Source organism: Pelecanus crispus, chromosome 8 (genome assembly GCF_030463565.1).
Source record: "Pelecanus crispus isolate bPelCri1 chromosome 8, bPelCri1.pri, whole genome shotgun sequence".
Taxonomy (NCBI): Eukaryota; Metazoa; Chordata; class Aves; order Pelecaniformes; family Pelecanidae; genus Pelecanus; species Pelecanus crispus.
In genome coordinates, this window is record NC_134650.1 from 21,882,887 (window position 1) to 21,895,937 (window position 13,051).

At 59.7% G+C, this 13,051-nt stretch overlaps 2 protein-coding genes across 2 annotated transcripts; both read right to left on the bottom strand.

Annotated features, from left to right (window-relative positions):
- Positions 1 to 387: 387 nt before the first annotated feature.
- LOC142594207 (protocadherin alpha-3-like) lies at positions 388 to 3,957 on the bottom strand. The gene is made up of 3 exons (XM_075715691.1): positions 1,462 to 3,957; positions 505 to 593; positions 388 to 451 (listed from the first exon to the last, which is right to left on the bottom strand). Exons 1-3 carry the CDS (start codon positions 3,955 to 3,957, stop codon positions 388 to 390), a joined length of 2,649 nt encoding a protein of 882 aa, XP_075571806.1.
- A 2,165-nt stretch (positions 3,958 to 6,122) lies between these two features.
- LOC142594208 (protocadherin alpha-3-like) lies at positions 6,123 to 12,832 on the bottom strand. Its single transcript, XM_075715692.1, is given in 5 exon segments — positions 6,123 to 6,157; positions 6,638 to 6,740; positions 10,341 to 11,324; positions 11,326 to 11,448; positions 11,450 to 12,832. Coding segments are annotated over 5 exon segments (2,628 nt in total).
- Between the last annotated feature and the right edge of the window lie 219 nt (positions 12,833 to 13,051).

A 13,051-nucleotide genomic window follows, 5' to 3' on the forward strand; every position in this document is an offset into this window, starting at 1 on the left:
CACCCCACTGTAATGGATTATATTGATTCTGTAGGAGAATTCAGGTTTGGGATTTTGTTAACAGGGTTTGTTTGCTTGTTTAGTTGTGTGTTTGTTGGATTTTTTGGTGAAAAGAAGGTTTCCAGGGCTTTTGTAAGGGTGTGGCTGCTGATGCAAATATTCAAAGACCATCATAACAGGCCAGTAGGTATCATGCCGCTTCCCTGGCCAGGAACACAAGTCCACAACCATTCCCATCAATGAGAGCACCACAAAAACCACACAGACAGGGTCATATACACCGTGTTCAGCAGACTCTCTGTAGTTGACCCTTCATGTTTTGCAATGCTTCAGCTATCTCAGATGGAAATGTTACACACCTGGGAGCTCTGCTACACATCTGAAATGTTACACGTCTAGTTGTAGAGATGCTGTCAGGATATCTCTAATGGCAATGGGCACTGGTTTCCTTCTGTGAGAGAACAACCCAAATGCTGATGAGCGCAGCACTGTAATGGATGATACCGAGTGTACAGGACAATTTTGGGGTTTTTTGAAAAGAAGTTTTCTGGGACTTCCATGAGGCTGTCAATGCTCATACAAGTATTGAAAGGCTATTGAAACAGGCCAGCATACACCATATCACATCACTTCTCCAGCCTGGTACGGAAGTCTATATGATGGTTTGGGGGGTGGCAGGAAAAGAAAAAGAAAATTCCCGTTTCTGACACCTGCCTTGGGTCACACTCCTCTCCCTGAACGCCTTACACTACTAACTATGGTTACAACATCCATGGAAAAAGAACACGGGAAAAGTCTGCAACGTCTCCCCTGATTAACTCTGCTGGGCAAATAAAAATGGAGAAATTACACCACGGGGAGAGAAAGTCCCAACTGTCACCTTCCATCACATCTTTTGCAAAGGAGAATCACAGAGCAGGAGGACGGAGATTTGGACAACAAGCCACATCCAATACCAGCACGGTCAGCAGTCAGCAACGGTAATAAGGCAGGAAACAGTGCCTGGGGAGAGGGGAGGGGCGGGACACACGACTGTGTCACCACCACAGCCCGCGTGTCTTGCAGTTCTTCATCAGTCTCGAGTGGAAATGCTACACACCAGGAAGGGAGAGCATCTGCAAAGCCCATGTCGTGGCATCCCTCATCCCAATCGGCAGTGATTTGATTCTAGGGGAGAACAACTCACACCCAGAACAGCAAACCTCAGCTGCGGGCGGTAACTGCTGCTGGGTGCGGCGATACCTTTACTTCTCCCCCGCGAAGCAAGAGCCGACGGGCTCCGGCAAGGGCGCGAAGGCGGATGCAAAGGTCCCAGTAACACCCTTAAGCACCCGCCAAGCACCCACCGCCCGCAGGCCCCGGCGCCGGAGCCCGGCTCACGCCAGCGCCTGCCCACGGCGCGGGCGACAAGGGCGACAAGGGGGAAGGGGCGACAAGGGCGAGAGAGGGAGGGCCACTGACCGTGTCCAGGAGAGCGGGCGGCTCCGGCTGCGTCTCCTTCGCCGCGGGGCCGGGCGGCGGCGGGAAGTTGGGGCTGAAAACCATCAGGTCGCTCTTGCCCGCGCCGTCCGCCACGCACAGGCTCCGGCTCTGGCGCTGCGAGTACGACCAGCTCCCCACCTCGCTGGCGCACACCAGCGTCGCCGGCCCGGGCCCCGACAGCACGGCCGCCCGCGGCGCCCACCGCGACGCCCCGTACAGCACCACCGCCAGCAGGAACAGGCTCGACACCGCGCAGATGGCCACCACCAGCCACACGTTCGTCGTCGCCGTCGCCGTCGCCGTCGCCGCCGCCGCCGCCGCGCCGCCCTCCGCGCCCGCCCCCGGCCGCAGCCCCGCCCCCGACGAGGACGAGGACGAGGACGAGGACGAGCCCGCGGCCGCCAGCGCCGCCTCGGCGCCCTCCACCAGCGACACGCTCAGCGTGGCCGTGGCCGAGCGCGACGGCTCCCCGTGGTCCCGCACCACGATCACCAGCCTCTGCCGCGGGCCGTCCGCCTCCTCCAGCGCCCGCGCCGTGCTCACCTCGCCGCTGTACAGCCCCACGCGGAACGGGCCCTTCCCCCGCGGCTCCCACAGCTCGTAGCGCAGCCACGCGTTGTAGCCCGAGTCCGCGTCCACCGCGCGGATCTTCGCCACCACCTGCCCCGCCGGCGCCCCCCACGCCGCCCACGCCCACAACGCCCCCGAGCCCGGCCCCGACGCCGCCTCGCCCGCGGACCCGGGCCCCGGCCCGCCGCCGGCAGGCGGGAGCAGCGCCGGCGCGTTGTCGTTCTCGTCCACCACGAACAGCTGCACCGTGGCGTTGCCGCACAGCGGCGGCTCCCCCGCGTCCACCGCCCGCACCTCGAACTGCAGCACCTGCAGCTCCTCGTAGTCCAACGGCTGCAGCGCCCACAGCCGCCCGCTCTCCGCGTCCACCGACACGTAGCTCGACGCCGGGCGCCACCCCGCGCCCACAGCCGCGCCCCCGACGCCGCCCTCCGCCACCGAGTAGCTCACGCGACCGTTGCCCGCCTCGTCCGGGTCCCGCGCCCACAGCCGCGCCAGCTCCGCGCCCGCCGCGTTGTTCTCCCGCGCCAGCACCGTGTACACGGCCTGCGCGAACGCCGGCGCGTTGTCGTTCACGTCCGACACCGGCACCCGCACCCCGCGGCTGGCGCGCAGCGGCGGCGCCCCGCCGTCCTCCGCCCGCACCTCCACCTCGTACTCCGGCACCCGCTCCCGGTCCAGCGCCTCCCGCAGCACCAGCGAGTACGAGCCCGCGAACGTCGCCACCAGCCCGAACGGCGCCGCCGGCCACACCGCGCAGCGCACCCGCCCGTTCGCCCCCGAGTCCCGGTCCGACACGCTCAGCAGCGCCACCACCGTCCCCACCGCCGCGTCCTCCGGCACCGGCACCGACAGCGACGTCACCCACACCTCCGGCGCGTTGTCGTTCACGTCCACCACCTCCAGCTCCACGCTGCAGTGACCCGACAGCGGCGGCGTCCCCCTATCTGCCGCCTCGATTTGTATCTCGTGGAAGATGTTATCTTCGAAGTCCAGGGCGCCCACGAGACGGATCTCCCCCGTCTTCCGATCAATGGTGAACATATCTCTTTTACCAGCAGGAACCGAACTGACGATGCTGTAGGAAAATTGCTTATTAAGACCCTCGTCCAGATCCGTGGCGCTCACCCGCACCACCAGTGTCCCCTCTGCAGCGCTCTCTGGCAGCTGCACTTTATACACCGACTGGTTGAACTGGGGCGCGTTGTCGTTGGCATCCAGCACCGAGATCACCAGCTCCATCGTGCCCGTCAGGGGCGGACGGCCCCCGTCACTCGCCGTCAACACCAACCGGTGCACAGGCACCGTCTCGCGGTCCAGCGGTTTCGCGAGCACCAGGAACAGGGATTTCCTGTTTTCATCAGAGGATTTAACATCGAGCATAAAGTGCTCGGTGGGGCTGAGTGTATAGGAGAGCTGCGCGTTGGCTCCGATGTCTGCATCCGATGCCCCCTCCAGCGGGAACCGAGAACCTGGCAGCGACAGTTCCGCGATGCTGAGGTTTTTCCGGGCGGCGGGGAAGAGCGGGGCGTTGTCGTTGATGTCGGTGACCTCCAGCTCCACGTGGAAGACGCGCAGCGGCCGCTCCACCAGCACCTCCAGGCGCAGGGCGCACGGCGCGCTCTTCCCGCACAGCTCCTCCCGGTCCAGCCGCGAGCTCACCACCAGCGCCCCGCTCGCCCCGCTCACCTCCACGCTCGCCCGCCGGCCCTGCGCCGCCAGCCGCAGCCGCCGCGCCTCCGGCTCGCCCGCCTCCAGGCCCAGGTCCTGCGCCAGCCGGCCCACCACCGTCCCGGCCTTGGCTTCCTCCGGCACCGAGTAGCGCACCTGCCCGCCGCCCAGCGCCCAGGCCGCCTGCAGCACCAGCACCCGCACCACGGGCCCCCAGCACACGCACATCGCCATCGCCGCCGCCGCCGCCGCCGCCCGCCCGGGCCCCGCACGGCTCCCCGCCGCCGCCCGGACGCACCGGCTCTCCTGCCCGCCCCGCGCCGCCCCCCCGCGCTCACAGCCGGGCTCTCCGCCGCACCGGGGCGGAGCCGCCTCGCCGCTCCGCCGCCGTTTCTGAGCCTGCAGCGACACCGTGTGCTGCTCCGCCGCCTCACACGCTCCCCACCATCGCCCGCGCCTCCGGCCCCGCGCTGGTCATCTCCTCTGCCGTCTCTTCCTCCCTCCCTCTCTTCCTTCCTTTCTTTCCTTCCTTCCTCCCTTCCTTCCTTACTCCGCTTTCTTTTTCTGCTTTTTTCCCCTGCTTTTTTCTTTTTCCTTCCTTGTTTGCTCTCTCCTTCGCCCTTTCTCTTTCTTCTTGTCTCCTCCTTTCTTCCTTCAATTCTCTCTTTTTATTCGTTTCTCTCGTTCTTCTCTTCTTTCCTACTGTTTTTCTTTTTGTTTTTTTCTTCTCTTACTTTCTTGGCTTTCTTGTCTTCCCTTTCCAACTTCCTTCTGCTTTCTTGTCTTTCCCCCTCTCTTTCTTCTTTCTTCTCTGCCTTTTTTTTCTTTCTCCTTTTCGTTCTTGCCCTGCCGTACACTACCCTTGCCTCCCCTTTACCTTCTCTTTCCGTCCTTCTCTCTTCTTTACCCGCGCTGGCAGTTCACCACTCGCCTCCGGCGCCGCGGCACAGACCATCAAAGGCGGAGCCATCAGCGCTAATCACGGCGCAACAGCGCCGGAGCGCGGTACTCCAACCAAGGCGGAGGCACTTAGGGACCAACGCCGTTCAGCGTTTAGAGGTACGGTCAGTGCGTGCTGGTCATCTCCTTTATCGTTTCTTCCTTTCTTTTTCTTCTTTGTCATCTTCCTTCCTTTATTACTTCCTTGATAATTTCTTCCTAGCTTTTTACTATTTTCCCCTTCCCTTTTCTTTCCCCCTTCCTCCCTTCCTTCACCACCTTTCTGCTGCCTTTTCATACTAGTAAACTCGTTTATGGTTTCATCCTTTCTCACTCTTCTTTCCCTCTATTGCTTGCTTCGTTCATGTTTGCTTTTCTTTCTTTCAATTGTTTGTTCCTTCCTTCTCTTCTTTCTCCTCTTTCTCCTCCTTCTCCCCCTCTTCTCTTCCCTTCCCTGTCCTGCCCCACCCCCCCCCCCCCCCCCCCCGCCTTCCCTCTTTGCCTCCTCTTCGTCTCCTTTACCAACATGTTTTCTATATGACTACATCACATTCGCCATGGAGCACGGACATGCCCTGTGGCAAGACCTCTTTCCTCTTCCTCACCACTTTTCATCAAGCCTTGCACACGCGTCCCTGAGTACCAAGGATGCCGAGATCCTCAACTCCATTCAGCATGTAAAGATAACATCGGTGATGTTGATAATATCCCCTACCATCTCTTCCTCCTTTCTTTTCCTTCTTTCTTTCTTCCTTTGCTTGCTTTTCCTTGCATACAGTCCTTCCTTTCCCTCTTCCTTTCTCTTCCTTTCTCTTCCTTTCATCTTCTTTCTCTTTCCTCCTCCTTTTCTGTCTCTTCTTTTTTCTTCTATGTCCTGCCCTGCCCTATCCTTCCTTCCCTTTCTCTTCTACTTCCATACTTGTTTCTTCTTTTCTTTTTTGCCTTTAACAATATATATTTTACATGTCTACAACACGCTCGACATGAAGCACAGACATGCCCTTTGGCAGGAGCTCTCATTCCTCTTCCCTACCTCCTTCCATCCCTCCAGACGGGGAACAACCTTCCTGCTGTCCTCCAGTCTATGCAAGACAAACTGCTCCTGCACCTGTCCTTCCCTTCTGGAAGAAGGCCTCACTCTTCAGCCTCCAGTCCTCTCAAGGACCCAGTAAATAACAGAGCAAGGCAATCATATGGCAAAGAACAGCTCTGCTACATCAGAACAGAATCCACCACTCCCTGAAACACAGGCCCAAGCCCCAGATACTTGCATGTCCATGCAACAGGCTCCAATGAGTCCAAGCAATGTTGGGGAGTCTTTCTTTTGGGAAATCACACCTATCACAGCTCAGTATGCCAATCCTCCAAGAAGGCTGAAAAAGCACAGAGTAACCACAGCTCCCTAGCACTCTTCACATGCCTTGATGAAGAGCTATTCTTGATGAAGACCAGGCCGAATGTCAAGCTTTTGCTTCTTCTTGCAGGCAGGCATTCACTGCCAGAACAACACAGAAAGAACCTCAGTACCCAGGGGCATTAGTCCCTCATGGAATATCTCTCCTTCGTTAGCATGATCCACACATCACACAGCCAAACAAAAGCCACAAAGGCACGACCGTGGCATTTTAGACAAGAACATCCCGCTGACGCTCAACACATCCGCTCCAAGAAACACACTGGGGTACCGCCTCTATCTGTCCTTCCACAGCTCACACTGTGCCTGGAGCCAGTAGGAAAGGAACAAGAGCAGCCAGTGGTGCCTTGCTGGTCCAAACCTAAGGCATTGCAATCAAGGCAACATTCCATCAATCCAACATGAAGATACCATGACAAAACAGGAACAAAGGTACATCTGTCTCTCAAACTCATGCCCTTTTGGTATGAGCGACTTACCTGTAGTATTGCTGGTTGGTTCTTCAGAAAAGGAAACATTTTCACAACAGGAGAATTGATTCTAAGAGACATTTTCCCTTACCATTGTCAGCGATTTCTGGTGAAACTGGACAGACAAAAAATTGCTCTCGTTCTCCAACAGCTTTGAGATCACTAAAAAGTGCACCGTACTCCGTTATGTACTTCTACAACAAGGGAAGCAAGAGGGAGACCTGAAAGCTAAGGACATTCTGTCAATGTCAGCCTCAGCTCAGGAGACTGCAAAAGCCATCTCCTACACTGATGGCCAACCACCCCAACATCTGCAACCTTACAGCTGCCAAAGTTCAGCAGTCTGCTTCTCATCCAGTATTACCAACACATTGCCAATGAGAGAGAAATAAAAAACAAAAGGGTGGGAGTGTTTGCTAAGAGGAGAGAAGAAAACCAAAGGAACCCATGCCACTGTATTGAAAAGCAAGGTTTGCCAACATTTGGATACAGAGAGCACTTCTTCCCCTGCCTAGCAAGAATAAGCAGAAAGATAACCAAGGAGACGTTCAGAGAAGGCTGGCAGCACGATCCAAAGTTGTAGAAGTTTCTGGTTTAGCAAAAACATTCCACCTCAAAAAGAAGTGATTACGGGCATGTAGGTCAGATGACTTACCAAGCAGTCATGCCACAAAGAACAACAGTGCCCTAAGATATGCAGAACTTTGGGAGGTCCTGAGAGGATCCTGGGCATGTCGCACTGGGTGCTACGATTCTTCTCAAGGTTTTCTACTGGAATCCTCTAACCCATGCCCTGGGAAACAGGGTCCCCAGCTAAGCGAACATTCTCCAGTCCTTGCCCAATGACACAGGTCGTGTTCTACCCAGCGTCTCCATTTCCCTTAGGCAAGACCCTCCCCCGCTCAAAGTCACCCTCCCCACGACATATGCCCAGGCCTTACTTGGTGCCACTCCGAGAATCGCTGCCAAAATACCCAGACATTGCTCAACCCCAACAACAGGCCCACGTCTAAACCCCACTCTGAGCATGACCCAGGCCTTTGAACATCCTCACCTTCCCTCAAGATTTGCACAAAGAACAGATAGAAGGCTGCAAAGCCACACAGCATCTGGCAGGCTCTTCCCAGCTGCGTGAACTTCACCTGTACTCTTTTTGCCTTTTCAGCAATCTCAGGTGGAAACGCCACAGAGCTCCACATAAGAGTTCTTAAGGATTCTCTCATTAGACAGAATCAGACAGTTGTCATCTGTGACAACTCAGATCCCACTCTGCACAGATTTTATTCTTGGACAGAACCACACCAAATGCTGAAGTGCAAGCGCACTCACCATATCAACCAGGTGGGGAATTTCTGTCACAGAAGCCCAAGCTGGGCAGCAGTGCAGGGTTTGGGCTGTACACGCACACATCAGTGAGCCATGCGTGACAAGGGGACACAGCATCTCTACTGAGGCCAGCTGTGCAAGTGCACAAGTAGGGGAAGGCAAGAGCACAAAGATTACGCCCACCTCATCACATGCCCTTACAAACCCTGCCTGAGGAGGACAAAGGAACCACCATGGCAACATCAACGGCTGTGGAAACTACTATAGATGCCCACCACTACACAGCAACAGCAGATTGAAGCACCACCCTCCCACAACACCCTTCCCAAAACAGGAGTCAAAAGGTTCATTCAACGGTATTCAGCAGTCTGCATCTCACACCATCTTACCAGCACATTCCCTACATCAGACAGGCAGCAGCACAAGGGACTGTCTCTGGATGGAGATATTCGTAACCTCAGAGGACTTTGTGGGCATTTCAATACCACACGCAATCTCAAGATCAGGAAGGCCTCCAACTCCAGACCCCTGGGAGCCTGGAAAACAATCCTGGGCAAGAACACGCCGTGCCCTCCCTGCCTCATGCTTTCCTCTAGGCATCCTCCATTCCCCACTCTGCAACACGCGTTCTCATGACAAGCACACAGCTCGCATTCCTGTCTTACAACGTGGCACATGGTCTTCCCAAGGATTTCCAGTTCCCCCAGACAAGGCTTCCCACTGCCCAACGTCACCCTTCCCATCAGGACATGGCCAGGCCCTGCTCGGTGCCACCGCCACATTCACCTCTGCGACATGCCACAGTTTCCTTTCCCACCTCAGGGCTCACTCCAGCTTTTGCAGACCCGCCCCAGCAAAGACAGCACCATAAAGACACGTACAGGCGGCATATCATATAGACCATGTCCCGCTGACTCTCTACTCTTTCTAAAGGTGATCTCAGAACAGCTCTAAATGGCAAGGGCAGCGATTTCATGCTGTGAGAGAACAACCCATATGCTGACAAGCACCCCACTGTAATGGATTATATTGATTCTGTAGGAGAATTCAGGTTTGGGATTTTGTTAACAGGGTTTGTTTGCTTGTTTAGTTGTGTGTTTGTTGGATTTTTTGGTGAAAAGAAGGTTTCCAGGGCTTTTGTAAGGGTGTGGCTGCTGATGCAAATATTCAAAGACCATCATAACAGGCCAGTAGGTATCATGCCGCTTCCCTGGCCAGGAACACAAGTCCACAACCATTCCCATCAATGAGAGCACCACAAAAACCACACAGACAGGGTCATATACACCGTGTTCAGCAGACTCTCTGTAGTTGACCCTTCATGTTTTGCAATGCTTCAGCTATCTCAGATGGAAATGTTACACACCTGGGAGCTCTGCTACACATCTGAAATGTTACACGTCTAGTTGTAGAGATGCTGTCAGGATATCTCTAATGGCAATGGGCACTGGTTTCCTTCTGTGAGAGAACAACCCAAATGCTGATGAGCGCAGCACTGTAATGGATGATACCGAGTGTACAGGACAATTTTGGGGTTTTTTGAAAAGAAGTTTTCTGGGACTTCCATGAGGCTGTCAATGCTCATACAAGTATTGAAAGGCTATTGAAACAGGCCAGCATACACCATATCACATCACTTCTCCAGCCTGGTACGGAAGTCTATATGATGGTTTGGGGGGTGGCAGGAAAAGAAAAAGAAAATTCCCGTTTCTGACACCTGCCTTGGGTCACACTCCTCTCCCTGAACGCCTTACACTACTAACTATGGTTACAACATCCATGGAAAAAGAACACGGGAAAAGTCTGCAACGTCTCCCCTGATTAACTCTGCTGGGCAAATAAAAATGGAGAAATTACACCACGGGGAGAGAAAGTCCCAACTGTCACCTTCCATCACATCTTTTGCAAAGGAGAATCACAGAGCAGGAGGACGGAGATTTGGACAACAAGCCACATCCAATACCAGCACGGTCAGCAGTCAGCAACGGTAATAAGGCAGGAAACAGTGCCTGGGGAGAGGGGAGGGGCGGGACACACGACTGTGTCACCACCACAGCCCGCGTGTCTTGCAGTTCTTCATCAGTCTCGAGTGGAAATGCTACACACCAGGAAGGGAGAGCATCTGCAAAGCCCATGTCGTGGCATCCCTCATCCCAATCGGCAGTGATTTGATTCTAGGGGAGAACAACTCACACCCAGAACAGCAAACCTCAGCTGCGGGCGGTAACTGCTGCTGGGTGCGGCGATACCTTTACTTCTCCCCCGCGAAGCAAGAGCCGACGGGCTCCGGCAAGGGCGCGAAGGCGGATGCAAAGGTCCCAGTAACACCCTTAAGCACCCGCCAAGCACCCACCGCCCGCAGGCCCCGGCGCCGGAGCCCGGCTCACGCCAGCGCCTGCCCACGGCGCGGGCGACAAGGGCGACAAGGGGGAAGGGGCGACAAGGGCGAGAGAGGGAGGGCCACTGACCGTGTCCAGGAGAGCGGGCGGCTCCGGCTGCGTCTCCTTCGCCGCGGGGCCGGGCGGCGGCGGGAAGTTGGGGCTGAAAACCATCAGGTCGCTCTTGCCCGCGCCGTCCGCCACGCACAGGCTCCGGCTCTGGCGCTGCGAGTACGACCAGCTCCCCACCTCGCTGGCGCACACCAGCGTCGCCGGCCCGGGCCCCGACAGCACGGCCGCCCGCGGCGCCCACCGCGACGCCCCGTACAGCACCACCGCCAGCAGGAACAGGCTCGACACCGCGCAGATGGCCACCACCAGCCACACGTTCGTCGTCGCCGTCGCCGTCGCCGCCGCCGCGCCGCCCTCCGCGCCCGCCCCCGGCCGCAGCCCCGCCCCCGACGAGGACGAGGACGAGGACGAGGACGAGGACGAGCCCGCGGCCGCCAGCGCCGCCTCGGCGCCCTCCACCAGCGACACGCTCAGCGTGGCCGTGGCCGAGCGCGACGGCTCCCCGTGGTCCCGCACCACGATCACCAGCCTCTGCCGCGGGCCGTCCGCCTCCTCCAGCGCCCGCGCCGTGCTCACCTCGCCGCTGTACAGCCCCACGCGGAACGGGCCCTTCCCCCGCGGCTCCCACAGCTCGTAGCGCAGCCACGCGTTGTAGCCCGAGTCCGCGTCCACCGCGCGGATCTTCGCCACCACCTGCCCCGCCGGCGCCCCCCACGCCGCCCACGCCCACAACGCCCCCGAGCCCGGCCCCGACGCCGCCTCGCCCGCGGACCCGGGCCCCGGCCCGCCGCCGGCAGGCGGGAGCAGCGCCGGCGCGTTGTCGTTCTCGTCCACCACGAACAGCTGCACCGTGGCGTTGCCGCACAGCGGCGGCTCCCCCGCGTCCACCGCCCGCACCTCGAACTGCAGCACCTGCAGCTCCTCGTAGTCCAACGGCTGCAGCGCCCACAGCCGCCCGCTCTCCGCGTCCACCGACACGTAGCTCGACGCCGGGCGCCACCCCCGCGCCCACAGCCGCGCCCCCGACGCCGCCCTCCGCCACCGAGTAGCTCACGCGACCGTTGCCCGCCTCGTCCGGGTCCCGCGCCCACAGCCGCGCCAGCTCCGCGCCCGCCGCGTTGTTCTCCCCGCGCCAGCACCGTGTACACGGCCTGCGCGAACGCCGGCGCGTTGTCGTTCACGTCCGACACCGGCACCCGCACCCCGCGGCTGGCGCGCAGCGGCGGCGCCCCGCCGTCCTCCGCCCGCACCTCCACCTCGTACTCCGGCACCCGCTCCCGGTCCAGCGCCTCCCGCAGCACCAGCGAGTACGAGCCCGCGAACGTCGCCACCAGCCCGAACGGCGCCGCCGGCCACACCGCGCAGCGCACCCGCCCGTTCGCCCCCGAGTCCCGGTCCGACACGCTCAGCAGCGCCACCACCGTCCCCACCGCCGCGTCCTCCGGCACCGGCACCGACAGCGACGTCACCCACACCTCCGGCGCGTTGTCGTTCACGTCCACCACCTCCAGCTCCACGCTGCAGTGACCCGACAGCGGCGGCGTCCCCCTATCTGCCGCCTCGATTTGTATCTCGTGGAAGATGTTATCTTCGAAGTCCAGGGCGCCCACGAGACGGATCTCCCCCGTCTTCCGATCAATGGTGAACATATCTCTTTTACCAGCAGGAACCGAACTGACGATGCTGTAGGAAAATTGCTTATTAAGACCCTCGTCCAGATCCGTGGCGCTCACCCGCGCCACCAGTGTCCCCTCTGCAGCGCTCTCTGGCAGCTGCACTTTATACACCGACTGGTTGAACTGGGGCGCGTTGTCGTTAGCATCCAGCACCGAGATCACCAGCTCCATCATACCCGTCAGGGGCGGACGGCCCCCGTCACTCGCCGTCAACACCAACCGGTGCACAGGCACTGTCTCGCGGTCCAGCGGTTTCCCGAGGACCAGGAACAGGGATTTCCTGTTTTCATCAGAGGATTTAACATCGAGCGTAAAGTGCTCGGAGGGGCTGAGTGTATAGGAGAGCTGCGCGTTGGCTCCGATGTCTGCATCCGATGCCCCCTCCAGCGGGAACCGAGAACCCGGCAGCGACGATTCCGCGATGCTGAGGTTTTTCCGGGCGGCGGGGAAGAGCGGGGCGTTGTCGTTGATGTCGGTGACCTCCAGCTCCACGTGGAAGACGCGCAGCGGCCGCTCCACCAGCACCTCCAGGCGCAGGGCGCACGGCGCGCTCTTCCCGCACAGCTCCTCCCGGTCCAGCCGCGAGCTCACCACCAGCGCCCCGCTCGCCCCGCTCACCTCCACGCTCGCCCGCCGGCCCTGCGCCGCCAGCCGCAGCCGCCGCGCCTCCGGCTCGCCCGCCTCCAGGCCCAGGTCCTGCGCCAGCCGGCCCACCACCGTCCCGGCCTTGGCTTCCTCCGGCACCGAGTAGCGCACCTGCCCGCCGCCCAGCGCCCAGGCCGCCTGCAGCACCAGCACCCGCACCACGGGCCCCCAGCACACGCACATCGCCATCGCCGCCGCCGCCGCCGCCGCCCGCCCGGGCCCCGCACGGCTCCCCGCCGCCGCCCGGACGCACCGGCTCTCCTGCCCGCCCCGCGCCGCCCCCCCGCGCTCACAGCCGGGCTCTCCGCCGCACCGGGGCGGAGCCGCCTCGCCGCTCCGCCGCCGTTTCTGAGCCTGCAGCGACACCGTGTGCTGCTCCGCCGCCTCACACGCTCCCCACCATCGCCC

Coding starts and splice junctions, on each gene's coding strand:
- LOC142594207 (XM_075715691.1), bottom strand. CDS start 3,957: ATGGCGATGTGCGTGTGCTGGGGGCCCGTGGTGCGGGTGCTGGTGCTG. Junction 594..1,461: donor CGCCCGCTCTCCTGGACACG/GTCAGTGGCCCT, acceptor CTGTTTCAATAG/CCTTTCAATACTTGTATGAG. Junction 452..504: donor AAAATTGTCCTGTACACTCG/GTATCATCCATT, acceptor GTTCTCTCACAG/AAGGAAACCAGTGCCCATTG.